This window comes from Eptesicus fuscus, chromosome 15 (assembly GCF_027574615.1).
Source record: "Eptesicus fuscus isolate TK198812 chromosome 15, DD_ASM_mEF_20220401, whole genome shotgun sequence".
Lineage (NCBI taxonomy): Eukaryota > Metazoa > Chordata > Mammalia > Chiroptera > Vespertilionidae > Eptesicus > Eptesicus fuscus.
The window spans coordinates 39,429,963-39,457,347 of NC_072487.1; the positions used below are offsets into that span (position 1 = coordinate 39,429,963).

The 27,385-nt window shown below is 39.5% G+C and overlaps 1 protein-coding gene across 1 annotated transcript in view; it reads right to left on the minus strand.

The window, feature by feature from the left end:
• The window catches only part of TRPM6 (transient receptor potential cation channel subfamily M member 6), a 110,289-nt gene that overhangs the window by 61,495 nt on the left and 21,409 nt on the right, over window positions 1–27,385 (minus strand). Inside the window, exons 8-18 of the mRNA XM_054726988.1 lie at window positions 24,011–24,182; window positions 20,546–20,714; window positions 19,011–19,134; window positions 16,916–16,988; window positions 16,694–16,794; window positions 10,391–10,525; window positions 8,925–8,978; window positions 6,412–6,549; window positions 4,158–4,259; window positions 1,791–2,068; window positions 482–710 (exon numbers count right to left, since the gene is read on the minus strand). Of these exons, the coding sequence (XP_054582963.1) occupies window positions 482–710; window positions 1,791–2,068; window positions 4,158–4,259; window positions 6,412–6,549; window positions 8,925–8,978; window positions 10,391–10,525; window positions 16,694–16,794; window positions 16,916–16,988; window positions 19,011–19,134; window positions 20,546–20,714; window positions 24,011–24,182 (1,575 nt within the window). The remainder of the gene's footprint in view (window positions 1–481; window positions 711–1,790; window positions 2,069–4,157; window positions 4,260–6,411; window positions 6,550–8,924; window positions 8,979–10,390; window positions 10,526–16,693; window positions 16,795–16,915; window positions 16,989–19,010; window positions 19,135–20,545; window positions 20,715–24,010; window positions 24,183–27,385) is intronic.

Sequence of the window (27,385 nt, forward strand, 5' to 3'; positions counted from 1 at the left end):
GTGAACAAGTGTATTTGAGGGCAACTTTATAAAACAGCCATTTATTCCCTGAAAGATCACATTGAATGAGCAGAATAACAGAAATTGCTAATTTTATTTAGTTTGTTATCAGTTACTATTCTTAAGCTGAGCAAAATTTCACTAAAAAAAAAATCTCATTTATTTCTGTTGTAATTATCAGCAACAGCAAAGTTTGCTACTAATGTAATTTTGCATGTGTTTGCATGTTTTTAACGTCTTCTAGCCACCTTCGTGAGTATGCCTTTGTGATGGGACAGAGCTGGTACGATTATCCCACTTTTTAAAAGAAACTGTGGTCATAGGAGACAAAGTAGTTGTCAGGTCTCAGCTCATCTTCAAGAATCAATGCTATTAATTGGTTTTCTGAAGATATTCTTCTGGAACCAGGGAAAAAATGAACCCAAGAGTACAGACCGTCAGACGAAACTAATACTAAGCTCTATAAAGCAAGTGAAGGTACCTTTAACCAAGAGATCTTCCTCATTTTCAGGCGCCCCATCCACATGTCCGTCAGTAGCATTTGGGTACAAGTATGCGAAACAAAGGGCCGTAGCCCTCCGGACACGGCCAGTTTCAAACAAGTAGAATTGCTCCAGTTCTTGAGTTCGTAGGTCAGCAGCTTCATGGCCATTCTCTCATTCTGCTTGAATGCCTTTTCCAGCACGTCCAAGGCAAGCTGGCCAAACTGCCTGGAAGGACACAGTGGTGAGTGACCAAAACAGATGCAGGCGGGAAGCCCGGAAACATTCGAAAAGATAAGATCGGAGACTCAGAAAAGACCGACAGGAAAGAGCAGACAGCAATTTAATGATCTCAGTTTGCAGAAGCGATTGTAAAGGGATCGCCGCTCAGGAAATGGATTGTTGTCCCTTTCCTGAAGGAACAGAACTGGAGGGCTTACTTCCCTGTGGCAGGGAATCTGTCCACACCAGGAGTGCCTGAGCTATGCCTGGAAGAAGCCACTTCACACCACGAAACAGGCAACACAGAGCTTGGTGAGGGCTCCCTGATAAGACCTACTAAAGAATTTTTTACGGAAAATACTGTTCAAAACTGGCTAGCAATTAAGGGAAACTGTAGAGCTACTTTTTAAAAAAGATTTTATAAAATATATAGATGATTTGAGGAAGAAATCAGACCTAGAGCCATTTTTTTCTGGAATTTTCTGGAAGGTTGTTTTCGCTGAAAAGTAGACACTGTCATTCTCTGGAACTTTTTAAATCAAAATTATAAATGTGTTTCTATTAACTTCAGCTTCCATTTTTCCTCACTACTATAATGCTTTCATAATAAATAAAAATATCAAAAGACATTTCTAACTTTTCTATCTTCCAACATCACACTCTGGTTCTTTAATATGTAATACACTTATTTGTTTTTCTGCCTGAGAGATACTTAAAGTAAACCACAAGTTTGAATTTAACTTAGTATCCAAGAGTTTGAGAGTTGAGAGGGACTTTCTAAATCATTAACTGGACATTTTGCAATGAGGAAACTAAGGTCCCAAAATCTACTCAACTGACTTGCCCAATTAGTAGACAGCTGCCCTAGAATTAGAACCCAAGGCTCCTGAGTTGAAGTTCCATCTCTCTTCCCTTTATTCCACAAAGCTCCTTAAAATACCTAAAAACCTTATTTAAAGGTTAGTGCGCGAAATGCCAGGGCAACAGGTCCACTCATCTCACAAGTTCTAAGGTGAGGGAGATAAAAGTGTCTAACCGTTCTAAAAACTGTTGATGTTTAGTATGTAGTGAAGAGAGAACTCCTACTTTGAATAATTTTTCATCTCTTCCGAGGCATCATCCACCATGTTGCTCTCCTTAGCCTCACGGGCCATGGCTCGGTAGAGTATATAAGCAATCACTGCCTTGACCATGGCCTCCTCTCCGTGCTGCCAAAAGAACATGGCCATCTTCTGCCTTTTCATCAGCACAGCCCAAACCAGCAGGTCATTGTAAGGGTAAATAAAGCCAGTAGACTCAGGGTCATCAGATAAATTTTGTTCTTTTGACTTCTTCCTTGATTTATGAAGGACTATAGGCTTTTCCTGTTGGGAAATAAAATAGGAAAGGTTTCCAAATACTCAGGTACATGATGTTCTACCTAATGAAACAAGTCAAGTATCCTAGAGATGGAAATAATAATAATAGAACTTTAGATCCCACACATAAGTGAAATCGTATGGTATTCTAAAGAACAATATAAACAAACAACAGAAACAGGCTCACAGATACAGAAAACAGAAAGATGGTTGCCAGAGGGGAGGGAGAGCTGGGGGACTAGGCAAAAAAAGGTGAAGGGATTAAGAGGTGCAAATTGGTAGGTATAAAACACTCAAGAAGATGTAAAGTACAGCATAGGGAATATAGTCAATAATACTGTGATGTGTGGGGCCAGGTGTACTGGAAATATCAGGGAGGAATGCTTTGTAAAGTGGTTGTCTGACCACTATGCTGTACACCTGAAACTAATACAAAGTAATATTGAATGTAAACTGTAATTTAATTAATTAATTGTCAAGAGCAGTTAAAAAAAATAATAGAACTTTATAAACCAGAAACCAAAACTTTGGCCTCTAAAGTAATCTATTGCTTGTTGTATCTAGGGTCCCTAAGCTGAGATACGCTAAGTTCATTTAGTACAACTTAAAACACTACACCTTTGGAACAGAGCCATTGAATATGTGATGACTTTTAATTTCCCAAGGAAATGGGTTGAAATAACAAACTGGATAAGTGGCAACTATTAAAAAAAACAACAACACTTTAGCTCGAACTGGTTTGGCTCAGTGGTTAGAGCGTCGGCCTGAGGACTGAAGAGTCCCAGGTTTGATTCCGGTCAAGGGCATGTACCTTGGTTGCGGGCACATCCCCAGTAGGGGGTGTGCAGGAGGCAGCTGATTAATGTTTCTCTCTCATTGATGTTTCTAACTCTCTATCCCTCTCCCTCTCTGTAAAAAATCAATAAAATATATTTTCTAAAAAAAAAAACACCTCTAATCTCACCTTACAAATGATTCATATCCCCTTAGAAATATATCATTAGTGTTGCCAACATGCATCCAAATAGATTGGTTTTAGGTTTTCTTTCTTTATTCTGATTATATTCCTCTAGTGAGGGGAATGGGTAATGATGAAATACTATTCTCCACCTGGTAAACCCATCCTTTAAAGCTCATCTCAAATGTTGCTCTCTAACCTGCCATGTTCATCTGTAACACTGTGTATGTGTCTCAAACAATGTCCATCCTACTGCACTATGGATATTACTTTGGGGAGGGGAGGACCATTTCTCAATCATTATATTTTCCCTAACCCACTTGCAATCCAAATTCAATCAAGCACCCAACATAGTGCCTGGAAACTAATAAGATTCAATAATTCTTTTTTATTAAATGGGAGGGGGGTGGTAATAGCAAAAATTATAACAAGCTTCCTCTATTTCTATAAATAAAGCAAGTTTGTATTCATTGATGATAAGTGAGGGTAATTTTATTTTAAAAGATTTTCATTCTAGGAGCTGTGGACAGCAAATCTCTTTCAGCCAATAGAGGAACCATTTATTTATATGGAAACTCTTGAGCAACGCATTCATCCCCAGAGGCAAGTGGGACTGAGGTTGTATAGCAAGAGGGAGAATAACCAAAAAAAGAGGGAGGGGGATAACAACGTTGTGTACATGCATGTGGGCGCACACATTATCATTTTCATACTGTAACAGTAAGCTAAAATTAACTTTAAGAAAGCCTCAAAGGGCGGAAATTAAGATGCAAAAGAATAATCAAAGAGAGAAGTAAAGGAGAAGGAAGTGGTCATATCCAATTAGCCGCAGGGAAAGGGTCTGAGGGTTTGGTGTTGGGTTAACAATTACATTTTTCATACCATCCCATGGACCGCCTTCCTGAGTCACCTTCTGGACCAGGTGGCAGTAGGAACAAGGAAGACAGGCTGATGTGCCAAGCCTGGGTATTACTTAGTTCCCAGGGCTCTGTCCGAGGCCTTTGCTCATTGTTACAAGGCAGTTCTGTTATGCTTTCATTTGCACCATCTGTTTATGGTAGCTGTAAATGGGTCCTCTATTTGTATCTCCCTTTCTCTAATTTTAAATGAAGAAAACCTAAAAATAAGTAACAGTACCTTGAGTTTGTAAGGCTGGGCGGTTCTAATGAACTGGGAATGCAGTGTGCTTTCTGCAGATTCCTTTCTATTTCCTGAGGCGCATCTCCGGGGAGCAGGGGGCTGGGAAAGGCTCTGAGCAAAGCTGGTCACTCTCTGGCATGTAGTATTTTATTTTTAAAATAAAACAAAAAGGGAAAAAGAAGATTATAATGATGACAATTAACACTGTATTTCTAGACAGTAATAAAAAACACATATAGTAATGTGTCCTACCAAATATCCATGGCATTCTCTCATCCGTGATTAATAAGTAATCATTAATCAGATTAATTACTCACTGACCCAAAAAGAGCCTCCCATGATCTCCTTCTTATTAAGGGCACTGTTATTTCCACTAACACCTTAGAAAACGTGCTCTTTTGTTCCCTATTCTGGATCTGCATTCCTCCTCAGTGTGGAAATTCCATTAGAAATCAATGGATGTTCCATACCTGGAACACGCTCAGAATAGGCAATAAAGATACACAGTTCTGATAAGGAAAAGTCCCCACTCACAAACAGCTGCAAGGTTAAGGTTAAGTTAGAAAGTTATGGAATTTCTCCACGTGTTATGTAAGATCACCACTGGAATTCCAGTGACTAGGCACAACAACATAACTCATTGCGTGAACCTTTAATCAATGAGAAAGAAAAACAAAGAGAAGCATTGGTAAAGGGACAAATATAAAATTTATGATACAAACCCTAGGCTTTGAACTATTTTATTTTAGTTTTTGTTTTATGGATATAAATTACACATAAAAGTGATGGGGTGAAGACTTTTTAAAGATAATACTGAACTTATTATTATTGTGATAGACAATTATTTAGTATCATCCATGATAATCATGAGAATTATTATTAAGTTACTCGATACCCTCTATGAAAAAAAAAACCTAAAATACGTTTTTTTCAGATATTACTTTATTTAGTCCTTTTGATAAATTTACAAAAGGAATATTGTTATTCCCCTTTTATAGATAAGGAAACTGGCACACAGAGAAGTTGTTTCTTGCTCAAGATTACTCAGCTACTAATGAGCAAAACAAAGATTCAATTCCAGATCTTTCTGACTCCAAATCATGTATTTGTAACTCCATGAGCTAATTTATGAGGCAACACAATAAACTCAGTACTTCTTCACTAGAAAATAATCAGAGAAATGGGTCATTTCTAGAAAGGGCACTAGGACATGTGCCTAGCCTGCTCCCCCCGGGACTGCACTGAGGCCACAGTCAGTCCTGGTGCCGGCCACTGGTAGCCACACAGCAAACTGTATTTTGTTTAAACGAAGAAGCTGACCCCTCAAGTGTATCCCTATGCTTTTAAAATTTCAATAAAGAACACTTTCTCTGTGCACATTGGGTTTCTTTTAGTTTTGTTATTTCACTTCCTAAAGCCAAGTTGGGCTTTCATGTCACCTAATTCTTTATGAATAAAGGTCAAAAGAAACCTTGGGCAGCTTGATATTCACGTGACCTTAGTCCCAACTCACCTTTCCAGTCTCATCCCTCACCACCTCCTGGCACTTCCCCAATGACAAAGGTCTCCTTACCACTACAAAAACATCCCCTGACATCCACATCATTGTGCCTTTCACTGTCTCTGTTCTTCTCAAAAATGCCCTTTTCCTAACATTTCAATTATCCTCTAATAAAAATTAAGTCTCTTCAGTTTACTGCTCTGTAAAGGCAGTTTTAAGAAACAAGCAATGTTTTCTCTGTTAGCCAGTCTGATTTCACATTCCTAGACTTTTAAAACTATGATGAAAAATAAAGTAAGTATTTTTAAGTACATTCTGCATGCATCTTTCAGTATAATCCCCACATTGGTCCCAAGTTTGTCACCTCCAGACTATGGACTACTGTGAGTTTATAAATCAAATTCTATTAAGTTTTAGACTTCTGGATTTTCAAAAGAAACAGAAAGGAAAGAACTGGTCATCCCTCCCCCTAATCTTTTTCATCACATTACTTCTATGTCAGTATAGCACATATTATAATCTGTGCTGTATCATGGCCAGTTATCCATAAATCTTTTCCCTCTATGAGTTTCTAAACTCCTAATCGTATGTCCATCCCAGGCCAACATACCAGCACAGTACCTCACATACAGCAAATACTCAAAAAATGTTGACGCACAGAATGCCCATTTTAGCAGCTCTTCCCATCTGAACTTCCCAAGCCACTTTCATGAGCTATCCTTAATTTTAGGGTCTTTTCAATTGTGCTACCTTGTGTTTTCTGTAGAGATTGTAGAGGGCTCTGAAATTTTTTCTAGTGTAGCTGCTGCGATACGCTCCACCAATGAGGTACTCTATTACCAATCCAATGTCAATCAGTGTTATTCTGTAGCCTGAAAGAAGGGTATGCTGAAACAAAAACATGTAATCAGTTATAACTTTCAGTTCTCTTTCTCTACTTTTTCATGCCATTAGAGCATAACCAAATCAACTGCAAAGAGATAGAGCCATACTTGTCAATCATCTTTACAAACTCATCAATTAATATGACCAGCTACTGATACAAACTCCTTGTTGAGATGGGAAAGGGAACTTAGCTTTAATATGGTTTTAGTTTTGTAGGCAGTGAATGTCTGCTTATATGTGCTCCTTCACTCTCTTTTTCTCTCTCTCATGCACGCACATACTTTAGAATAAAATACATTTAAGTATAGTATTAAAAGTTGTTTTTAACTGGAAATTACATAATGACTACAACAGAAGTAATATTACTGGGAGATATATTGAATGTATGTGATCAAAAATTAACAATAGGTTAAATCTTCAGCCTCTCTCTTTATGAAAATGGCTATAACACTTTGCATTGTGTTGGCATCATCATACGCAAAACAAGAATACGGAAGGAAGTAGAACACATAGAAATAAGAAACATGAAATGGCAGAACCAAATGAGATGTCCAAATATGAGGCTGTGCCAAGACAAATGTTATGGTTGGTAGGAGAGCCTAGCAACAGATTTCTAAGTACCTGGATCTTAGTCTAAATGAAACTTAGTTCAGCCCCTAAAAGCCCACCGTACTACCTCTTCAAAAATGTTATTTCTGAAGGGTAATTCACAGGATATTTTTAAAGGCACACAGCGCACTGAACAAGCTCTCTGTAAATAACGTTCATGAGGCATTGAACAAGAAATAAGGTGATGTATATATATTTATGTAAATGTGTGAATGATTTAATTTCCCTTATTCACATTCATAATTTATGTTTTTCAAGAAACGATAAAAATTATGCTCTTATTTGCTGCTAGGTTAGAGCCAATTTAACCTGTTCCACTCCTTTTTCTTTAGTTTACTGTGATAGAATCCGAGTTTAAGTAAATAATCCAAGGAAAAGCATTTTGATCTATCACAAATCAATGCAAACTGCATTTACATCGGCCCAGACACTTTTGCTTGCTACTAATTTGACAGCTAAATGTCTTCTTCTGCATGCTTCCCTCTGGCTCTCCCACCACGTCAATATAACCAGAAAGCCCATACTCTCTCCCTCAAGGTATTAGACCTCAGAAAAATGTGGAAAGAACTTTCAAACTCATCATGGATGGATATTAATCATGGTGACAAATAAAAGGCACTCCCAGTGTTCTGCACATGTGAATAAAAGTTCCTAGTAATTAAAAGAGAAATAATTAAGGCGTAAACATCTGTTAAAGTTGAGAAGTTTTGGTAAGTAATGGGACAGACTATTTTAAATCTGACTTCACTCAAAGTTCAATAAAAATACAATCAGCAGCCCTAACTGGTTTGGCTCAGTGGATAGAGCATCAGCCTGCAGACGGAAGGGTCCCAGGTTCGATTCCAGTCAAGGGTATGTACCTTGGTTTTGGGCACATCTCCAGTAGGGAGTGTGCAGGAGACAGCTGATCGATGTTTCCCTCTCATCGATGTTTCTAACTCTCTATCCCTCTCCCTTCCTCTCTGTAAAAAAATCAATAAACTATATATTTTTTAAAAATACAATCAGCAAATTATGAGGAAGGGTACAGAGCAATGGGGTTCATCCTAGACCCCTAGAACAATGCTTAGACTAAAAAAAGAAGTGAGGGCCTCCAAGCTATCAACCAAGGTATCATTAATAGTCAAAACAATAATAACAAAAACAATGGAAATCACATGTCCAAGAAGTGTATCTTTAACAGATATTATCATCATCTTTGTCAATACTGCTGTACCACACTGAGCTCTAGTTCTGATTAGAAGTTTTTGTGTCTCTGATTGATATTTTATGAGAAAATAATTATTAGCTTATGATACTTACTTGGTGGATCAAATCTTTTATTTTATTATTTTTATTTTTTTAAAAAATATATTTTATTGATTTTTTACAGAGAGGAAGGGAGAGGGATAGAGAGTTAGAAACATCGATGAGAGAGAAACATCAATCAGCTGCCTCTTGCACACCCCCTACTGGGGATGTGCCCGCAACCAAGGTACATGCCCTTGACCGGAATCGAACCTGGGACCCTTGAGTCCGCAGGCCGACGCTCTATCCACTGAGCCAAACCGGTTTCGGCTACTTGGTGGGTCAAATCTTTTAAAACACAGAGTAAATTTATAAAAGTATGCTTTGGTGATGAAATTGTTCAGTCACTAGCAAAGAGGGTAGGGGTAGGTGATTCACTAGAAGATCCAAATCTACATTTTACAGAGCAATATCTGGTGGAACCTCCATCAAAACCTAAGGCAATGCTTAAAGAAATGTGCACAACTTCGTAACTAGGTTACCTGTTTTACATCTCGGACAAGATGATGCAAGAGCATATTAGTAGGTCCTTGTTTCTGTAATAAAGAACAAAAGGAAGAATTTTAATTGCCTTTTAATTACCAGGGGGCGGGGAAACCTTATTTCAGAATGCATGAATACTCCAGAATACTGAAAATTTTCTTTAACATCTTTAGGAATGCAGCTTAAGCCACATTAATTCTAAGGAAGATGTTTCCCAAGAGAAGATGTAATTAGATTGAAATACTTTTAAAAACAAGATGTATGTGTATAGGTAGGTAGTAAGGACTTACTTTTGTGACAAGTCAGAAATTAATTTTAACTAATTTGTAACTACCCTTTAACATATATAAACCACACAATCACAAATCCCATCACATAATTCCTTTCTACCAACAAATATTTATTGAACACTTACTATGTTCAAACAAGCTTCTGAGAGAGTCAATGAAGAATATAAGTACCGTATTTTCCGGCGTATAAGACGACTGGGCGTATAAGACGACCCCCAACTTTTCCAGTTAAAATATAGAGTTTGGGATATACCAGCCCTATAAGATGACACCCGGCGTATAAGACGAGCCCCGACTTTTGAGAAGATTTTCCTGGGTTAAAAAGTCGTCTTATACGCCAGAAAATACGGTACTTTCTCTGCAGAGTTTTTACAGTCGAATAGAAAAGAATGAGTACTGCCCTAGCCAGTTTGCTCAGTGGCTAGAGCGTCAGCCTGCCGACTGAAGGATCCCGGGTTCAATTCCGGTCAAGGGCACAGGCCCAAGTTGCGGGCTCGACACCCAGTAGGGTATGTGCAGGAGGCAACCGATCAATGATTCTCTCTCTCTTCCTCTCCCTTCCTCTCTGATATCAATAAAAATGTTGTTGTTGTTTTTAAAAAAGAAAAGAATGAGTACTTACACAGAAAAATAACCAACAATATGAATATGGGTGTGCTCAAGAGTTGAAAATAATGTGTTCTATAGGGACAGGTCAAAAAGACAGGGCTTGAATAGGGCTTTAAAGAAAGGCTAAGATTCAAAGGACAAGGAAGGACATTTCAAGAAAGGTGCATGACTCAAGCAATTGGTGTTTTTACAATGAGTCAGCCAGTTTCGTTACAATAAGGGGTGCATAGAAAAGTTACAGGAACAGAATTTTAACAGTGGCCTTAAAATGCTTTGAGTAATCCAATTAAACTAATTTATTCTTATTCACATCTGTGGCATTAATTATGGTCTTACTACAATATTTTCTTGAGTTAGATTACATCTCTATTCTGTGTAGTTAATGATGGGAAATACAAAAATATCCCTAGGATCAAATGGAATCGGTAAGACTAGTTCTTTGGTTGAAAAGTCTGTCTCTCTATAAGCTATATTTACACATGAACGTTCAAGAAGACTTGAACATTCAAGCTAAATCTTAAGGTAAATTTTAAAGGAGGAGACTGATGAAATGTTCCAATACTCACTGTGTTATAGAGCTCCTCCAGTCGAGGGATGGTGAGAAAGCGATGGAGGTTCACTCCGTATTCTATTAAGAGCCTCACAAAATCCACCCGATCCATCACTAAAGCATCTAGCATTGCTTGCTCCAGTGAGCCAGGCTTCAGAGGGTAGGAATAAATAAAAGATATACAGACAATTAAGAAAGTAGAAATAACTAAAAGATTACATGTATCTGAGCTCAAAACTACACCAACAGAGTAAATACAAAATACAATCTTATTTCAGCACCCAAATGAAGAAATACTGTAATGAAAAGTGAACCTGAAGACATAAAGGACATCTTGAGTAAATTTGCTCTTGGATGGGAAAACTGACTATTACAAAGATCTCAATACTTCCCAAATAAAAGTATAGGTTTCATGCAGTTCTAATAAAAATCCACTCTGTGGGACTTTTTTTATTTTTTTGTAACTTGGCACGTTTCCATTTAAACTGCACCTGCCTTTTGGGTATAAATGATACCCAAAAGTATAAATGGCAATTTAAACACATCCTACCTAAACTTCATTAAAACTACAATAAAGGAATTTTTTTAAAGAAATGAATCCACTAATATAAGTCGAGAGTGCAACATTCTGAAAGTTGGAAAGCAGATAGTCAAGTGGTAATTGACTTAGCAGTCTCCAGAAAGCCAGAAAGTGGAAGTCCCCAGAAATTGAAACAAAAAAGTCCACAACCAAACAAGCCTATGCCACAGAATTCTGGCAGCACTAGGCTGAAACAAACACACCGATGCTGAATTTCTCATGTTGGGACCTTCCCAGTCCTCTTCCTCCACTTGACTTCCATAACACTAGCAACAAGGCTTTACCTTGGAGGCAGGGGATTGCAGGATTCTTTTCTGTTATTGTGACTAATACAAGAGAAAAGATATGAATGTGCTGACTGCTCAGGTCCACCAACAAATGGCAGCCAGATCACCCCGCTGTGAAGCTTAAACCTAAAGGCTTAGAATTTCTCAAGAGCTTTCTGTCTTCCACTCTTAAGTAAAAAGTCCAGAACAAACAGACCACAAAACATCAACTAAGAGGAATCAGGCAATGAGGAAGAAGAAAACTTCTAAAGAACCATCATTAATATCCTCAGAAATAAAAGAAGATAGTTGTATTCAGGGTGCCATTTAAAAAAAAAAAAAAAAAAAAAGACAAGGAACAATTTGCTCTTAGAAGTTAATGGCCTGCTACCAGAAACGAACAAAAAAAGCTACCTGCAAGGCATGAAAATTAAAGCTGAAGAAACATACCAAAGAAAATGCACATTAGATAAGAGAAATAAGATTAGAGAAGCCATGGTCCAACATTTAATTAATAGGAATTCCAGAAAGAGAACAGAGAAAACAGGGGAGGAAATTCCCCAGAATAGAAACACATGATTGCCAAATTGAAAGCACATGGTCAGCATAATGGACCTAAAGACTCAAAATAACACATATATTTGTGAAATCTCAGAACACTGGAAAAACGGAAGATTTTTTTTTAAACTTCCAGAGGAGGGAAAAATGGTCACAAAGGATCAGAAAATAGAAAGATTTTTACTTCTCAACAGCAATGCTGAGTATTAGAAGCAACACATTCAAAATTCCCTAGGAGAGTTACTTCCAATCTAGAATTAAAATATATTAAAACATGTCAGTCCTCAAAATCTTCTATACTCCCTTTCTCAGGAAGTTACTGAGTTTGGTGAATGATGCACATCACCAACATAAAGGAGTAAATTAAGAAAGAGGAAGATAAGAAATACAGAAAACAGGTGCTTGACAAAGAGGGATTCCCAAGACAATAAAGGATGACAGTCCAGCACCAGGAACCGCAGGCAACGAGTCCAGACAGCAGCAATGAGGACCACAGGCAGAAGTGCTGAGCTGTCTCTAAAACTGATGAATCAGAAGACAGCAATATGACTCACTGTAGTAGGCAGTTAGGCATGAGCAGAGCAAGGACAGTGGACCAAGTATGGAAGGTCACCAGGGAGGAAAGTCCCAGGTGCCTAGCAACAGACTGTTATAGGGTGGGATCTCATCCCCCAGGTAACCTTTTCTCCCCTTTCCATTTCACTGGTAATATGGGGTTCGGACCCTCCCCTGACCTTTCTTCTCCTTGCATGTCGCTAGTCAGGTGGTCCACCCCCTTAGAAGAGGAACAAGGGGGCCAGAGCATAGCCTCATCTGACCACCATACAAGCTCTTGCATGACCACTCCCTTAAGCATTAAGACCTCAGGACAGCCCTGGTCGGGTGGCTCAGTTGGCTGGAGCACCATCCCATATACCAAGAGGTTTCGGGTTCGATAACCGTTCATAGCACATACCTAGGTTGTGGTTTCAATCCCTGGTTGGGGCATGTATGAGAGGCAACTGATTAATGTTTCTCTCTCACATCAATATTTCTCTCCCCCGACCCCCTTCCTCTCTCTCCAAAAGAAATCAGTAAGAACATATTGTGTGAGGGTTAAAAAAAAAAAAAGACCTCAGAACAATGAAGTTCTGACCCACATCAAATAATCTTAGGAACAAAGCCTTAGGTTTACCGACCACAGAGACCGAATTTTGGTCAAACTAGAGATAACATCTAGGCTTCAGTTGTATTTCAGCTCCAGGCCCAGAAAAGCAGCAAGACCAGGTGGAGTAATACCATGGCTTATCTCAGGACCAGTTGTGATGACTAATGACTCCCTTCCCTGGCGCTGACCAATCAGTGGAGACCACAACCCTGAAGGGACACACCTGGAAAGCTGATGAATATTCTACTGAGATCCTCCCCTGGGAACTCCCCTAAAATGCCTACCCTTAAAAGTCCTTAGAACAGAGAACCCAGCTCAGCTCTCTCTTGAGCATGCCTACGCCTTTTCCCACTCCCTTATTTCCCCAGCACACTCAAATCTTTCCCCCCTTTTCTTCCCTCAGGTACATGTATCCTTGCTTTTCTACTAAGTTCCAAGGGCCCTTCTTTTGTCGCTGTAGTTTGTTTCCTGAGCCCATTTCGTCTACAACTCACATCTACCTCTGTGACTTTCTAAATAAATTTTCTCTTAAAGTTTGAGTCTTGACTGAATTCTTTCTTAGCCAGAACTCAAGTACCAAGGTTGCTGAGCCAAGGTCCGATCTGACTCAACCAGTCTAACACCTGATGCCATTTCGCCAACATTATTATTTAGAAACTAGAGACCCGATGCACGAAAATTCATGCAAGAGTAGGCCTTCCTTCCCCTGGCCGGCACCGGCTTCCCTCCTGCACCCGGGTCCTGGGCTTCCCTCCTCTGGCCGCTATCAGGCACCCAGGACCTGGCCGGTTTCCCTCCGGCCCCGGCTTCATCAGGAAGGACATCTGGAATGACATTCGGAAGATGCCTGGTCTAATTAGCATATTACCCTTTTATTATTATAGATATGGAGGTTTATAAGTATCAGAACAGTAAAAAATGTTAAAAGTACTTGGCTCTGATCTAACTTCTGGAGGAACCAAGATGGCGGCATAGTTAAGCAGCTAATCTGCTGCCTCACACAACAATTTCGAGAGTACAACTAAGGGACAGAGCGTCTACCACCCAGAACCACGGGAAAGCTGGCTGAGTGGAAGATTTACAACTAGGAAGAGAAAGGAGCACAAACGCTGGGGAGCTGAGGTACGGAGGCGCGCGAATCAGGCTGGCAGCGGGCGACTGGGTGCGCGGTTTTTCTTCAACCCGCAGGGAGACAAGCTCCAGATCACTGTGAAATCCAGTTTCTGGGGACACGCGGGGGACCCAGACACCTACGGGGAGAAGCTGGATTCTCGGCAATCGGGTCGGAAAGTGAGAGTGACTTTTTTGCGGTGGTGCGCCCAGCAATCATTGTTTACTGCGCTGGAGCACGGGGCGCAGGGACTTGGAAACGGGAAAGGCAGAGACGGCTGACGCCAGCCATCGCCGTTGGCCACGCCCCAGCCTAGTGACGCCCTGAGACCCCGCCCCGCCCTGAGACCCCGCCCCGCACATTCTACAAACCCGCCCAGGCTCCACACAGCGGCTTTTGCATATAAATGGCCTGTTCTGTGGCAGCTCAACCAAATTAACTGCAGCTCCAGTCAGACTGCTCCAAAACCGCCCAAGCAAAGGAGGAGAAAACTAGTTCTTGCTATAGCTCCTGCTGGGGGACACACAGTACACAAGGGTACACCAAGAGTTTCCACCTCAGGTAACTGGGAGGCTGACCCATTGAACCAATAGGACACCTAGTACACAAAGCTACCCTACCAACTCAGGGAAGCAGAGAATATGAGAAGGCAAGGAAACAGATCACAAACCAAAGAAATGGAGGAGAACAAGCGACTGGACATAGAGTTCAAAACCACAGTTATAAGGTTTTTCAAGAATTTCATGGAAAAGGCCGATAAATTCAATGAGACCATCGAGGATATGAAAAAGGACCAACTAGAAACTAAACATACACTGACTGAGATAAAAAATATTATACAGAGACCCAAAAGCAGACTAGAGGATTGCAAGAATCAACTCAAAGATTTGGAATACAAAGAGGCCAAGGACACTCCTCCAGAGAAGCATGAAGAGAAGAGAATTCAGAAAGTTGAAGATAGTGTAAGAAGCCTCTGGGACAACTTCAAGCGAATCAACATCAGAATTATGGGGGTACCAGAAGAAGAGAGAGAGCAAGATGCTGAAAACCTATTTGAAGAAATAATGAACGAAAACTTCCCCCACCTGATGAAAGAAATAGACTTACAAGTCCAGGAAGCGCACAGAACCCCAAACAAAAGGAATCCAAAGAGGACCACACCAAGACACATCATAATTAAAATGCCAAGGGCAAAAGACAAAGAGAGAATCTTACAAGCAGCAAGAGAAAAACAGTTCGTTACCTACAAGGGAGCTCCCATACGATTATCAGCTAATTTCTCAACAGAAACCATGCAGGCCAGACGGGAGTGGCAAGAAATATTCAAAGTGATGAATAGCAGGAACCTACAACCAAGACTACTCTACCCAGCAAAGTTATCATTCAGAATTGAAGGGCAGATAAAGAGCTTCACAGATAAGAAAAAGCTAAAGGAGTTCATCACCACCAAACCAGTATTATATGAAATGCTGAAAGGTATTCTTTAAAAAGAGGAAAAAGAAGAAGAAAGATAAAAATTATGAACAACAAATACATATCTATCAACAAGTGAATCTAAAAGTCAAGTGAATTAAAAATCTGAGGAACAGAGTAAACTGGTGAACTTAATAGAATCAGAGGCATAGAATGGGAGTGGATTGATAATTCTCAGGGGGAAAGGGGTGTCTGTGTGGAGAGTATGGGAAGAGACTGGACAAAAATCATACACCTATGGATAAGGACAGCGGGGGGGAGGTAGGGGCAGAGGGGGGTGGGAACTGGGTGGTGGGGAGATATGTGGGGAAAAAGGAGAAACAATTGTAATCTGAACAATAAAGATTCATTAAAAAAATAAATAAATAAAGTTATCTAACTTCTGACCAAAAAAAAAAGTACTTGGCTCTTGGGATTAGCAGGGGAAAGAACTACTGTGTGTTTTTTAGCAGACTTTTGGTACCATTTGATGTTTTAAATAATATGTATGATTGGTTTGACCCCAAAATAATCTGCCTGTCATATGGTAACAACTGTAAACTTTAAAAAATGAAATGTTAATAGTAATTTTTATTACCACTATAGGTAATTTTTCTTCTGTTTACTATTCTGTTTTCATTAATTTCTACTATGAGCAATTATTACAATTTAATGCAAAAATATATAAAATAAATTTAAACCTTTAAATCCTATATAATAAAAGCATAGTATGCAAATTGTCCCCTCAACCAGAGTTCTTCCGGGAGTTCGACCAGGGGGCGGGCCATCCTGGGAAAGGGAGGGAGGCCCTTGCCCTTGCAGGTGGCCAGGGGAAAGGAGGGAGTACCCGGCTGGCAGCCGGCAGCCGCTAGGGACTCTACCAGTGCATGAATTTTGTGCACTGGGCCTTTAGTAATAATATAAAAATCTGCCCATTCAAAAAAGAAAAAAATCCTTCTAATCTGTGTTCCCCCAAACTTTGTCAGCTTCAATTAGGATGTAGGAGCCAATGAGGGAGGGCAATATTATCAGGAAGGCAGAGTAGATGAAAGAAATGTTTTTTCGATCCCTGAGCACCTAACTACAGAGATGCTACCCCCACACCCCTCTGAAGTCAATGAATCTCCCCTCCAATTTCCTCTTTCACCCCTACCTAACAAACCAACACAAAATATTTTTTCCAAATAACTTCATTCTCATTATACCTTCCAATGTTGTCCATGTATTAGGATATGTTTCTTGGCAATGTCCATTCTATTCCAAGCCATTGCCAGATTTAATTGTTCAGATGCTGATAAATTTGTGCCTAGAGTAACAGAAAGGAACAATCATATATTATATTTAAAATGTCAACATATAAAGCACAAAGTGTCATTGAATATGAAAACAGGAAGTGAGAAACAGATGTAACCCTGTCAGACACTCACCTTTTAGCAGAGCTGTTAGGATTGCTAGGTCAAGGTCTTGCAACTCCTCAGAATCAGCCTCAAATATGATAATCTATAACAGTTGAAAAACAGATAGCCATACATTTTGGAAACTAGCAAAGAAATGCTTTCAAGAGTACCCACAAAATTCATGCTCGAGCTAATGAATTGAAGAAAACAATCTTCATTAATCCCTCAGTTTATAATATATATATATATATATATATATATATATATATATTTTTTTACTTATATAAGAGAAAATTTCTATGTAGGGTAATGGAGAATTGTGGACATACAGGGGAAAAGAACAACTAAAAAAAAACATCATGTATCCTAGAGGAAACTTACATAAAAGAACATTACTACATTAATTTACTGTATACATGCTATAAAGAAAAGAAACTCAGTTCAGTTCCTTGAGTAAAGGAAATCATTCCTCATTTTAAAGGAATACCAAGTGAGATCCTTCTGTTCACCTTGCCTTAGAAACTAAGACTTTTGCTCTTTAATGACAAGTGAATCCTAAAAGATTTGTCATAAAATAAGTGAGTCAATTACAATGCACTCAATGAGCAAGTACAGTGGACAGCACAGGCTGCCATCATAATGTCAAAGTGTCCTATGCATCCCGGCATGTGACTAATGTTTTTAAGACAAATAAGGACATTATTTATTACTATAAAAGGTCTCCTGATGGTAATGAATGTATCTCAGTCTTTTCAAATGAAAATATATTTTATATAGTAGAAAGGGCTGTTCAACAAAAACAGAGCCTAGATTGGCAAGTTCTAGGCCTACATATGCCACTAACTAGTCAAACTTGGGTCAACATCTTATGACCCTGAATCTGAGGTTCCTCACCCACATAATGAGAGGCACCTTAACCTCCAAGGTCTCATGAAGACAGAAAAACTATGCTTCTACAATTCAGACACTGGTTCCCTCCACCTTACAGCCCCTCTGTGTACATGAGTAAAGTCCAACTTCAATTACAAAGGACCTGAGAACCTAGTTCCTGTAATGTGCAAATCCTTAGTTGCCTCCTCTAGTTCCCTCTTGGTATTACATCACCACTCACTGGTAATTTTCCTTGATGACAGGAAGAGGCAAATATAAGGGTGATCTCTTTAGCATGTCCTTTTCTTAAAAAGTGTATAAAATTTCAACTCTGAGCTCAAGTTTCAACTCTACTATTTCATAACTTCATACTTGGGGTAAATCACTTAATTTCTGTAGGCTTCAGCTCCGTCTTCTCTGAAACTGAGATAAACAATCACCGCCATAGTGAACTCACTCATGGGGCTATTTGGGGTGAAATACATATCTGAAAGCACACTGCTAATTATAGTCATGGTGTTACTTTTGCTGTTATTAGGTCAACTAAGACCCCAAGGCTTTTTCACTTATGTTTAGCCACGCTTTGTCTAGCCAGAACTTGCTCAATTGGTTTTTTTAAGGCCAGATGCTTAAAGATGATCAAAATCTTGTATAATTGAGCCCAGCCTTCAAATTCTGGAAAGATCACTGTAAACCATAATATATCTGCATATTTACCGTAATTATCATCTTCATATTATTCAATCATTGATAACAATTTTCATCAAAGTACCCTAAAACACTAAAATATTTTCCTGACTCCACATTATGTTTGCAGCTCATAGCGTATAGACTCCGTTTTCTATCCCAAAGTATCCGGTCACATTTCCCATTGCCAGTGGGGTCCTTAGATTTCCCGCAGGATTTACTCAGGATGCCTGATGAAGTCCTCTGGCCCAGCACACTGGAGATCACTTAAGACAGGAAGCTGTTCCTTTAACCACTGAAAAGACGTATGTGTAATTTCCTCTACATTGATCACTTTTATGTACTATTGCTGTGCTAAGTGCTTTTTCCTAAATTCCTTGGAAATTTGAGAAAGGGGGTGCGGGGTTAAGAAGCCAGGTTACTCAACTAAGGGTCAAGTTCTGTAGAGTTACATACAAAGTTAAAAGTGAAAAAACTTCATACTTTAAAAAATTATAAAAATAAACAGTACAATTGTTAAAAATTAGCATTTTTTAAGTCGATTGAGTCATCACTTCATCATACTCACAGAATCCCTGTGTACCATGCACTCCATTAGAATTTGAAAAAGGTGCTTGGTCTGTTTAAGACTGAAGTTGAAAGTGTTCTGAATCATGCAGGTGATCTCCTCCTTCACCTGAGGACGGAGGGTCCTGGGAGAGAGAGAAATGGCTGGGACTTGACACAATACAGAGAAGGGAACAGTCAGCAACATCAGTACAAGAAAACCAGCCGTCTGCCCGACCTGACTGAGAGGTTTCTATGCACAGTTCTGCCCAGGAAGAAAATGAGCAGGAAGCAAAGAGAGGCAGGGGCACCAGAAATCTGAATTTGAAAGTGAGAATAGACTGATCGGCCATGATCCTGGAAAGACTAAACTTGGGCAAGGTTCTCGAGCTGGTAGATTTCCAGGAGGCTATCAATCTTCCGAAGTTATGGACATAGAATTCTCAAAAGGATCTGAAACCCCAAAAAGTACAAGAGCCACTCATAGAGGGAAAGGGAAAGGCGTGAAAGGATAAGGAAGAGGGTGGAGGGTGAAAGCAGAGAGCCGAGGGCTGAAAAGGAGAAAACCGGTAAGGAAATAATCGTCAGAAAGCAGTTACAGCATAAGCATGAGTGTTTATTAAGTAAATTAGCAGGATCAATATTTTAGTTCATTAGCACTTTAAAACGGGAATGCTTTTGAAATGGGAAGAACCATAGTGGATATAGGGATGGCTAGACAAAAATCACCTTATTTAAAAGTGGGGAAAGAGCCAGGCCGGCGTGGCTCAGTGGTTGAGTGTCAACCTATAAACCAGATTACAGTTCAATTCCCAGTCAGGGGCACATGCTTGAGTTATGGCTCAATCTCCAGTGTGGGGCATACAGGAAGCAGCCGATCAATGATTCTTTCTCATCACTGATGTTTCTATCTCTCTCTCCTTTTCCCTTCCTCTATGAAATCAATAAAAATATATTTTAAAAATAATAAATAAATAAATAAATAAATAGGGGGAAAGAATTAAAAACTAAAATGAACACAAAATACGTTATATAAACGTCAGAATGTTAATTTCTCCAATTCCTGCTATTTTCTTTGAAGGTGATCTTGTCACAATGGTTTCCTCACTCACTGCAGAATTTTTCAGCCTTAATGGCCATTTGCAGAAGCATCTCCTCCCTCACTCTCCCTGCAATGCTTTTCCCAGGAGCTCAGACACGCCTCAAGCGTACCTCAGAGGCAGGCCATTCTTCAGTTCGGGGAAACAGCAACTTGCATCACTGGTGAGCATTTTAGTTGATAAATACAAAAACCACTGAAAAATGAATTCCAGTCTCCACCTATGCCAAAAAAAACCACCAACGAATCTATAATAATAAAAGCATAATATGCTAATTAGACTGGATGACCTTCCAGACAAAGCCTTGGCGGCGGGGGCCAAGGCAGAGGCAGCCACCGGGACAACGAGAGGCCGAGCCCCTTGCCCAAGGATATCCGGCCCACATGAAAACAGAGCTTAAAGAACTAAAATGAAGGGACAGTCACGGCAGTTTCTGAAGTGAGAGCCAACCACTTACCCTTCATCTGCCAAGTGTTTGTGGGTGAAGGCCAGGAGGTCGGCCGCCCTGCCAGTGCCCTCACACACCACCACTGGGTGTTTGTCTTTCACAGTCTCCCACACCGAGAGGATGACATTGGGACCTCCTTCCACCACCAGCCCCACCATGGGCACGCCTTGTCTTGAGCCTATTTCAGATGACAAACAATACAAAAATGTTACAAAGCAACCTATCTTGGCCGACCAGCCATTCTATTTCCGGACACAACTGGAAATGTCACCACAGACATTTGTTACCTGGTCTACCCCCTCTCTCTTTTTGACTCAGGCTGGCGAAGTCCAAGACAAGCAGAAGCTTGGACTTTAAATAAACATAGTATCTTCAAACTTTCTCTGGTTTAAAAAGATAGCTAAAGGCTTTCAGTCATTTTTTTTTTTAAATAAGTAGTCTTCAAGAAATTTTTAACTTTTTATAGTAGAAAATTTCAAACCTATATGAAAGAAGGCAAAATAATATAATGGATCCCAATATACCCATCATTCTTCTTCAAAAATTATCAACATTTTGCCAATTCAATCAACTTTTAATGGTGATTATTTCTATAAACAAGATGGAAAGGGTAACACTCAAAGACTTACATTTCAATTTATTACATTTTTCACTGCTTGAATTTCTTATCATGACTATATATTACTTTACTAAAGTAAGGAAGACAAAAAAAGACTTTGGAGTCATTCTTTTTTGAAAATATTAAGTCAACAAAAGTTATGAAATAAAATGCATAGTATGATCCTATTTATATTTTTAGAACCATATACATGGGTATATACTGGGTATCCCCAAAAATGTAACACACTTTTACATTTTGAAAATGAAACGTATTTTAATAAACACTGCCTTTATAATTATTCAAAGTGTGTATACATTTTTGGGGACACCCAAATACAATATTTCACCTCAAATTAAAAACTCCTGGAACAGCCATCCCAGAAAAGGGCCCCCTCACATCATCGACGGTTGGATGGTGAAGAGATGCCAAGGCATGTGATCTGTCCTAGAAGCTTGCAAAACAGGAACTGATATTAGCCACATTTCAAATGGCTGAACCCAGAGATTCCTATAGCAACTTTTTACTTCAGTAAATCTTATTTATTTATTTGTTTGTTTGTTTGTTTGTTTACTAGAGGCCCCATGCACGAAATTTGTGCAAGGGGCTCGGCCCCCGCTATCTCGGAGGCCGCCTCTGCCTTGGCCCCCGCCACCAAGGCTTTGTCTGGAAGGTCATCTGGTCGAATTAGCATATTATGCTTTATTATTATAGATTTGTTGTGTGTTTTTTGGTAAGTACTTTCTGCCAATGTCAAAGATTTAGCATGGACGCCAAGAAGCCCAGCTTTAAAATAAGATTAAGAAATCACCCAAATATTTAAGTATTTTCATTATATCCAAGTAAATCCCTTTTTAATCACATCAATGACAAATATAAACATAATAGCCTTCTAGTGATCATGGTAGGTATAAAAATCAGCTTTGATAACTAAGAATGTGGGGTTTGTTAAGGGCTTTTACCTCCTTCCTTTCTTCCATGCACGTGTGTGTGTGTGTGTGTGTGTGTGTGTGTATGTTTGTGTGTGTGTATGTTTATATGTGTGTGTATATGTTTGGGGGGTGTGTATGTGTGTGTGCGTGTGTGCTGGTGGCTTACTATTTTTGCTGTTTTAATATTGGTTCTCCATAGAATTTATAAATGTTAACAGTCCACTGATATTGACTCCACATTCTTCCTGCACAAGCACTGAAACCCTCCTAATAAATGTGAAGTTTCAAGGTCTTTGAAAGCAGGAATGTTCCTTGCCAGTATTGGTAAGTGGCTGCTTTCACTCATCCGCAAATGGGAAATCGGTAGGAAATAAGAAAGACAAAGACTTTGCTCTCCTGGGGCACACATTATAGTGCTGTACAGACCCCTGAACAATTTCTGTGGTGAACACAGGTCAACAGTGGCAACAGGACATTCCAGGTAACTGATATTTCAGATCCCTTCAGGGCAATCCCTGACCTGTCCTCGTCTCTGTGGCTCTCCCTTCCCCTATCCACCCCCAACCCACAGAGGGCCCCACACCTGATCCTCTCTCCCCTTTCCTGACCTAAAGGTAAAGGAGCCTCCAACCTTCATTCACACTAAGCTCTAAGTGGGCACAATTCCCAGAGTCCAGTGCACGCCCCCCAACCCAACTAGGAGATGATCCCTGTACCAAAGAAAAAGGAAAGAAAGAAACAGACACTGGCCTCAGGTGTGTAGTTCCAAGTGAAAACTCCTGTGCTCTTGGTTTAGAGATTAAAACAGAAAAAGAAAGGAGAGAGGGGGGAAGGAAGGAAGGAAGGAAGGAAGGAAGGAAGGAAGGAAGGAAGGAAGGAAGGAAGGAAGGAAGGAAGGAAGGAAGGGAGGAAGAGACATTTATTGAGGACATACTATGTATCCAGCACCATTCCAGGTACATCTAACACATTTTATCTCCATTAACATTCCCCACAAAAGGTAGAAGTGGAGAGTTCCTTGCATTTTATATTAAGAACACAATTTGACAGTTGTTAACTCTATTGTCCAAGGTTTCAGGGAATAAATGACAGAGCTTTGATCTGTCTGACCTCACTAAATTCTGCTGCCTCAGGGGATCAAGACCCCAAATTCAAAAGATGTGCAGCCTTTCCCAGCCGAAAGTCAAAGGCTGAAGATGACTTATGCCCACCGAGGCCTTCCTGCTCCCTGGCCCTCTGCCCCAAAAGGTGGAATGTTTTGTGGAAGATTTAACTCATCAAAGAGGCAGCATCCCACCTCCTGCTGCCTTGAACAAAAAGTCTCCATTTCTCCAGGCAGCACCCAGCCCTCCTCCTCCCTACAAGGATTCCCACCTCTCCACTCAAGGATGCTCACCGAAAGTGGCCCTCGCTCACCTCTCCCTCCTGTAGATACTACCAAATGGCCATCTCAAAGCACCACTGTGAGCAGGGCACAGCATGGATACCTTCTATGGTTCCTATTTCTAAAAGCTCTGTCTGATTTCAACCTCTTCCCTGTCTGGGGCAACCCTACCCACATATAAAACGTCATCTCCCCTGAGTATCAAAGGTCACACCCCTGGTCTTCTCAGGCCAGTCTCCTTCCTGCTCTTCAACCAATCCCATCCCCTCCTTTCTTCCTCCATGCATCCAATCCTAAAAACTCCTAGACGCTCTGCTAAAGTCCCCACTCTTCCACAAAACCTCCCCGGTCTATACTGTCCCTCATAAAATACTATATATTTTTCCTTTCTCCCAACTGTCACTCACAGCTCCGTACCACCGCACATCCTGTTTCCTTCTGGTTGTGGGCTCACACACATTAAGGCAGGGGCTACCTTGGACCTCTCCCCTCTATACAGATGGCAATGGAGCAGCCAGCTCCACAGCAGGACCTGCTGGCTGGACCCCTGTGGTACTCACAGCTGTGTATTTTCTGCAGAGAAAGGTACTTTTCCAGGTTCCTCCTGAGCTTCATCTCATTCCCATACTTGCCCACAGTCCCGTCATCGGACAGGATGAAGTAGGAATGCATGCTGTTGAGTGTAGTGAGCTTGCTGAGGGGGTTTCCCAGGGTCTGGTACAGGCACACCACCTGCAAGGACAAGGGAGGGTCAGAGCTCAAGGTCCTTCCCTCAGTTCCGCTGCTCCAAAGGCCTGTCTCTATGCACTACAGAGGTTTGTTCTTGTTGAGGTTGAAAAGCACAACTTGCTAGCAAGAACAGTGCTTTTCAAGCTATCTGTGGGGAAGGATCAATTTGTGTGTTTTTTAAATTTCCCATTTTTTATGGACCGATATGTCCTACTATGTGTGACTAGTATGCAGTTCTGCTCCTGAGACTCAATGATGCAAGTTCAATAGCAAGGGCACACCCCTTGCTCAGCAAGATAAGCTTGGATGTCACAGCACTGCCACATTGCTAAAAATGGTTCTGAGTACTTCTTTTCAATTTCAGTACTTACCTTGCTTCAGAAGATTGAAAAACAGTTCAAGAATCTGCATCTTTACACAGATTACATCATTGTCCAGAAAACATGCCTTTAGAAGATCTATTCCAGAATAATATTTTGACAGTGATTTTTTTTCTAGTATTCCAAATGAGATGAGTAGCAGCAGACAACCAAATGGCAATTCATTCTATATAAAACATCCAGATCGTTAACATTTACTGACTCTTCCTTATGCTCTTCCCATTCTTAATTGTTTTTCAAGATGAGAGGACAGGATTTGGAATTGGAGAGCCCAAATTTAAGTCCAGACTCTTCTAACTACTTCTAGGTAATCTCTACCTCCTTTCTGAGACTAATTTTCTTCATGTATAAATGAAGATGGCAAGAATTTCTACATCAGAGACTTAAAAAGAAATAATGAATATAAAAAGCACTATAAGCTTTACAAACATTATTCCTAAATAATGGTCAGTAGGCTTATCTTGCTGAGCAAGGGGTGTGCCCGTGCTATTGAACTTGCATTATTCTTAAAAAGTTACCTTTATAATTTCAAAAGGTAACACTGAGGCCAGAAACAAAGAGCAAATGATTGACAGATTTAATATATATATTTTTATTTATGGAATGATCATAAATGATATTTTAAAAAACTGGAGGAAACTCAGCATACATGACAAACAGAAATGTGAACAGACACAATATAAAAGGTCTTTCAAAAACAATAACCATGCTTGAAAACGCTCAGAAATGCCGAAACTGGTTTGGCTCAGTGGATAGAGCGTCAGCCTGCGGACTCAAGGGTCCCAGGTTCGATTCCGGTCAAGGGCATGTACCTCGGTTGCGGGCACATCTGTGCAGGAGGCAGCTGATCAATGTTTCTCTCACATCAATGTTTCTAACTCTCTATCTCTCTCCCTTCCTCTCTGTAAAAAATCAATAAAATACATTAAAAAAAAAAGAAAATGCTCAGAAACAACATTAGTGTTCAAAAGACATGTAAGTAAGAACAAGTAGGTGTTATTTCATACCGATCAAGATGGCAAAGTTTTTCAAAGGCCAGAATACCCAGAGCTAGCAATGGAACAGAGGATTGGACACCCTCACACCCTATTGGTAGAAATGTCAATTGTTACTACCTTTCTGGAAGCCAATGAGTAACATTTTGAAAGGTGGATGCCAACTAGCCAAAACACTCTACTTTGAGAATTACTTTGAAGGAAATAAAGCCAGCTAACTTCAAAGATTTATATATCTTATGCATAGCCCATGGACACAGACAATAGTGTCCTGGGGTGGGGCAGGGGCTAGGTAGAGGGGAGTAAATGGGGGGTGGGGATGGGGACATCTGTAATACTGTCAACAATTTTTTTTAAAAATAAGGATTCTGTAAAAGTTGGTTTCAACAGAAGCTACTCATCTGTAAATACAATGAAGTACTATTAAAATTGCAAGAGAAGATTTATATATCTTATTACAACATTAATATCATTTTTGCAATAGTGAAAAACAGGAAATCATTTAAATGAATAATACTAGAGGAGTAGTTAAATAAATTTATAGTACTTTAATACAGTGGAATACTATGAGGCACAAAAAATCAAAATGGACTCCTAGCCCTCCAGAATTTGGTCTGTTAGTACTATTTCCCACTAAAAGCACACATCCATTTCTCCAGAAGCAAAAAATATATACAATGAGCCTGGAACATTTTTTATACCAAAACGCCAGGAAGCTATGAAAAATGACTAGAATTATTTTTGTTAAAAGAACTGCAGAGACAACTCAAAAAGGCTCCACTGGGCAAAAGGAGACAATGTGAGCACGACTAAGAATAATAACTGTAATGGATTCAAATATATTAAATATGTTTAAATTCATGAATTAAAAAAATATATCTATATCTATATATGGCTCACCTTGGAGGATGGTAGATAACAAACTTATTGTTTCATAAACTGGTAAATAAAGAGAAAGAGTCAAGCATTTATTCTACCCTCTTCTATACAAGTGTACCACAAGGTAAATTATGGCTAATAATAAAATGTTTTCCTCTATGGAGTGTTCAATCTAATAAATGAAGAAAGAAAGAACACTATAATATATATAAGCATTTTGCAACCCTATTGAAATAATGAATGTAGGCAATGACATCATAAAATGAGATATCATATGCTACCAGGGAAGGACACATCTCCTCTTGTGGTGTAAACTTGCACAAATAGAACCTGAATCTGATCATATCTTTGGATCAAACTACCAATTTATAGGAGACAGAGAAACAGACTAAACCCTTCTATAAGAGGTTAAATCTGCAAAGTCCAAATTGTGGGAAACTCTTTAGGACAGATGACCCAGTGTCTTCAACAAATAAATTGACCAAAAAAAAAAAAAGGAGATGGAGGGAAAAATCTATAGATTAAAGGTGATTTAAAGTGACTCAATTAAACAAATAAGTGACTCAAAGTCTTATCAACCCATCACAATGCAGGGAACTTTTTTGGATAATGAAATCAAACAACTAAAAAATTATAAAACAATCAGAAACTTGAACACAGACTGGATATTTTATGATATTCAGGAATTATTGTTAATTTTTAGGTATGATCATGGCAATGTGACTACTACATTTCTAATTGTCCACATATTTTAGAAATACCTATTAAAATATTTACCAATGAAATTATTTAATGTCAGGAATTTGCTTCAAAATAACAGAGGAAGGAGGTGTGGAGCAGATAAGGAAATAGATGAAATAAAATTGACTGTAAGTTCATAATTTGAAGCCAGGAGATGGGAATATAGGAGTACATTATTCTAATCTATATACTCTTTAATATGTTTAAATTT